The 3,736-nt window shown below is 29.1% G+C and overlaps 1 protein-coding gene across 1 annotated transcript in view; it reads right to left on the minus strand.

Moving 5' to 3' along the window:
• Positions 1 to 79: 79 nt before the first annotated feature.
• LOC111616653 overlaps positions 80 to 3,736 on the minus strand; it is a gene marked incomplete at its 3' end in the record, with an annotated part of 6,980 nt that continues 3,323 nt past the window's right edge. The window contains exons 2-5 of the mRNA XM_023358041.1: positions 3,331 to 3,511; positions 1,020 to 1,160; positions 687 to 717; positions 80 to 237 (exon numbers count right to left, since the gene is read on the minus strand). Coding sequence (XP_023213809.1) covers positions 80 to 237; positions 687 to 717; positions 1,020 to 1,160; positions 3,331 to 3,511 — 511 coding nt within the window. The remainder of the gene's footprint in view (positions 238 to 686; positions 718 to 1,019; positions 1,161 to 3,330; positions 3,512 to 3,736) is intronic.

The following is a 3,736-nucleotide window of genomic DNA, read 5'->3' on the forward strand; positions in this document are numbered from 1 at the left end:
CATTCCTATAATTTTAATAATATGTTAATACAAAATAATAACATATTAATTAAATGTTTAAAATTTTAATTATTAATACCATTATTAGATTGTTGCATCATATGGCTATTCAATGATCCAGGAGTACCATCCACAATATTACTCATATATATGTTTGGTTTAAGATCTAGATTATTTTCAATACTTTTATTGAGTCCTTCAGAATAAAATGGAGCACTGACAGTTTTTGGATGGCCACTGAAATAACAAAAGAATTAAATTATAACTGTTTATGTTATAGGAATAAATAGAATGAAAATCATTATTTTGTAAAGAAATTAATCTATGTAGTCAACAAGGTTAAAGATGATCAAAAACATAATTCCTCCAAATGCTCCTACTGAATTATAAGGTTTTTGTGGTTTAAGTAATATACTTTAAGCTAAATTTATTTTTTGTTTAGATTTATCAAGTTTTGTAGACTAAACTGTATAAACAGAAACAGGTCTTCGATTTATTTGAAAATCATAGTTTACTTCTAAAAATATAAAACTAAATGTGTCTGTTTATTTTTATACTTTTAGCCTTTAATAGCTTTAATTAAGCAACAATTATTTTTGATTTTGTGAATATTTGTTTTACTCTATGTGACTGTATGATTTCTAAGCTTACATTAATTCTTAAAAAATTATTTTTAAAATAATCACCTTCCAGATTCCATTTCATAGTTCTTTTTCTCTGAAATTTAAAAAACAAAGAGGTTATCAATAAGTTGTAATTATATATACATGGTATATATAAACTAATAATTTATAGTTAGTCAACATGAATCCAGAATTCATACAGAATGGCTTATAACAAACATTAAAGTCTATACACAAATTGATACAATTTATTTATGATGAATTGCTAAGATCTGAAGCAATCCATCAGTGTAAATTTAGCTCAGATATTTGAAAAAATAATGAGCAGGTCACAAAATATCTGGATTCATAGAATCTTCCTATATTTAAAAATTTTTTTTACAGATAGCAACATACCATTTTTGCCTTTTCTACACCAACAACAACATATCACACTAATAATTAAAATGATAAGAACACAGCCTGCAATGACAATGATGATTACAATGTTGATTGTTGATAGTGCTGGTTTTGATTCCTTGGATTTTTCTACAGTAACTATAAAAATAAAAAAAATACTTATTGTAAACATACAGAAAATTTTATTATAAATACAGTGGTACCTCAGGTTACGAACGCCCCAGCATACGAAATTTTCAGGATACGACATGAAATTTGAACATATTTTTGCTCCACGATACGAACAAAAATTCACCATACGACGTTACATTAGTTCGCATTTTTCATTTGTTTTTCTTACTACAGTTATTTTTTTAAATGTATTACTTGGCTTTAATTTGAGTATGTTTTTCGCGTTGGAACGAATTATTTGGTTTTACATGTAATCGTATGGGAAAAGATGATCCACCTTACGACATTTTCATGATACGATCTCAGTTTCGGAACGGATTAATNTTATCTTCATTGTGGACTATCTGAATGCATTATAAGCATGGAAAAAAGGCATCTTAGTGCACTTAAGGGAGAAATAGTTTTTAAATGTAAAAATTTAACTCTTGTCTTACTAATCTTTGATCACCATCAAGTTCATTATTTAATTATTTTGTACCATCTTACAAAGATAAAATGTTATATTGAATGCGAATTTTTTTGTCATATGTAAAATAATGAAAGGGAAAATTTATCATCACAATATATTTTGCTAAAATATGTTAAATTTATTAATCACCACCTATTTATTTTTTTAAGGGCATAGAATTTTATGATGTATATCATAATTATTTAGCATTTTGATTATTTCACTGTAGTGGGTGATTGGTTCACAAACAGTTTGGATAGCGAACAAATCAGATAACAAACACTTTAGTGAAGGATTTTTTTATGATCAGACAATGAACACTTTACTGAACAAATATAAAAAGAAGCAGTGGAAAATAACAAGTACCAATTGATTTTTCCTTGTCTTCAGGTAACAATTCGAAAACTTTCAAAGCGAGGGAGACGTCAACATTGACGCTCAACCCGATACCAATCAGATAGTATAATATTCCTCCAAATTTTGAAACTCTCCCTTGTAATTCCAGCTTTTTGTTTACCTTGCTGACAAATAATTTTTTATATTCTTTGCGAGACTGTGAGACTGTCAGACAGGCACTTGTTAAGTTTTGCATCTGGGTTTATTTACGAAAGGTGAAAGTTTAACTGTCCCATTGGATATTCATTAATGTTTTAATACCAAATTTCAAATGTCATTCGGGCCTTGCATTTAAATAACTTTTTGTGGGCTAGTTCATTTCTGTTCTCTGAATTTTTGCAAGTGCTTTTCTGAAATTTTTATTTAAAAAAGAAACTGATAATATTATGGAGCCTAAAAAGAGGAGTGTCAAGAACTGTGCTCACCATGGAGACCAAGTAAGAGATAATAGCCAAGGTAGAAAGTGAGCACAAGATGTCTGATGTTGCTAGGCAGTATGGCTTGAACAGGTCTACAGTAGGCATAATCTTAGCTATGAAAGCTATATCAAGAAGTCTCAAGCTACTAATGGAGTAATGAAAATCACATCTGAGAAATAAAAGAGCATTTTAGAGCTCATAATGGAACCTGAAACTGATCTGATGACAAAACTCCAAGAACTCTCAAATGAAGAATACCAAGAAACTCAGCGAGATGTGTTTTCTTTTGAAAAAGAGGAAGACGAAAGAGGACCAATGTCGACATCTGCTGCTAAAGATCTTTTGAATAAGTGGGAGGATGTCAGAACAACGATCATCCAAGTGGCATCCAAACCAGAATAAGGTTAATGGGATTAGGAATTACAATACTATTAATTACTTTCGAAAAATCCTGAAGAAAAGAGAAAAGCAATCGACATTGGACTGATTCTTTAACCTCCACAAACAGAAAAAACATGACTAATAAAAATGCAAGACTGCACATATATATGTACTTTTACTATTACATATAAATAAATATAGTAAAAAAGTATATATTTTTTATTTTTTGGAGTCTCCAGAACAAATTAATCAAATTCCCATAAAAACCTATGGTAAATTGATAATTGGTTAATGAACAATTCGGATAACAAACAAAGTCATGGAACGAATTTTATGTTCGTTAACCGATCACCCACTGTATTACTAAATATTACTAAACATTTCTGACATCAGTTATAAAACAAAAAAAATTTAAGTAATGTAATTTAATTCAACCTGCATTTGACAAAATGATAAATAAAAACCTAATAATTAGAAGTTTTTATTCACTTACTTAGAGGACTAACTAATCTTTCATCACCACACCAAGAATGATTGGTTTGAAGACAAAGTACAACTCTAATATCAGTAAATCCTTCAACAGGAGGATTTATTTCTATTTCCTCTTCATAATTTTGCAAAGGGAATAACTTTTGTAATTGCCATTCTTCACTTCCAGGTGAACGTGCCTCTACCTGAAATTTAATAAAATATAATTATTATAAACTGATATGATTATCTAACTATTGTATTTTTTTTAATGTATTACTTGGCTTTAATTTGAGTATGTTTTTCGCGTTGGAACGAATTATTTGGTTTTACATGTAATCGTATGGGAAAAGATGATCCACCTTACGACATTTTCATGATACGATCTCAGTTTCGGAACGGATTAATTTCGTATCCTGAGGTACCACTGT

This window comes from Centruroides sculpturatus, unplaced genomic scaffold (assembly GCF_000671375.1).
Source record: "Centruroides sculpturatus isolate CEXI.00-Female unplaced genomic scaffold, Cexi_2.0 scaffold3604, whole genome shotgun sequence".
Taxonomy (NCBI): domain Eukaryota; kingdom Metazoa; phylum Arthropoda; class Arachnida; order Scorpiones; family Buthidae; genus Centruroides; species Centruroides sculpturatus.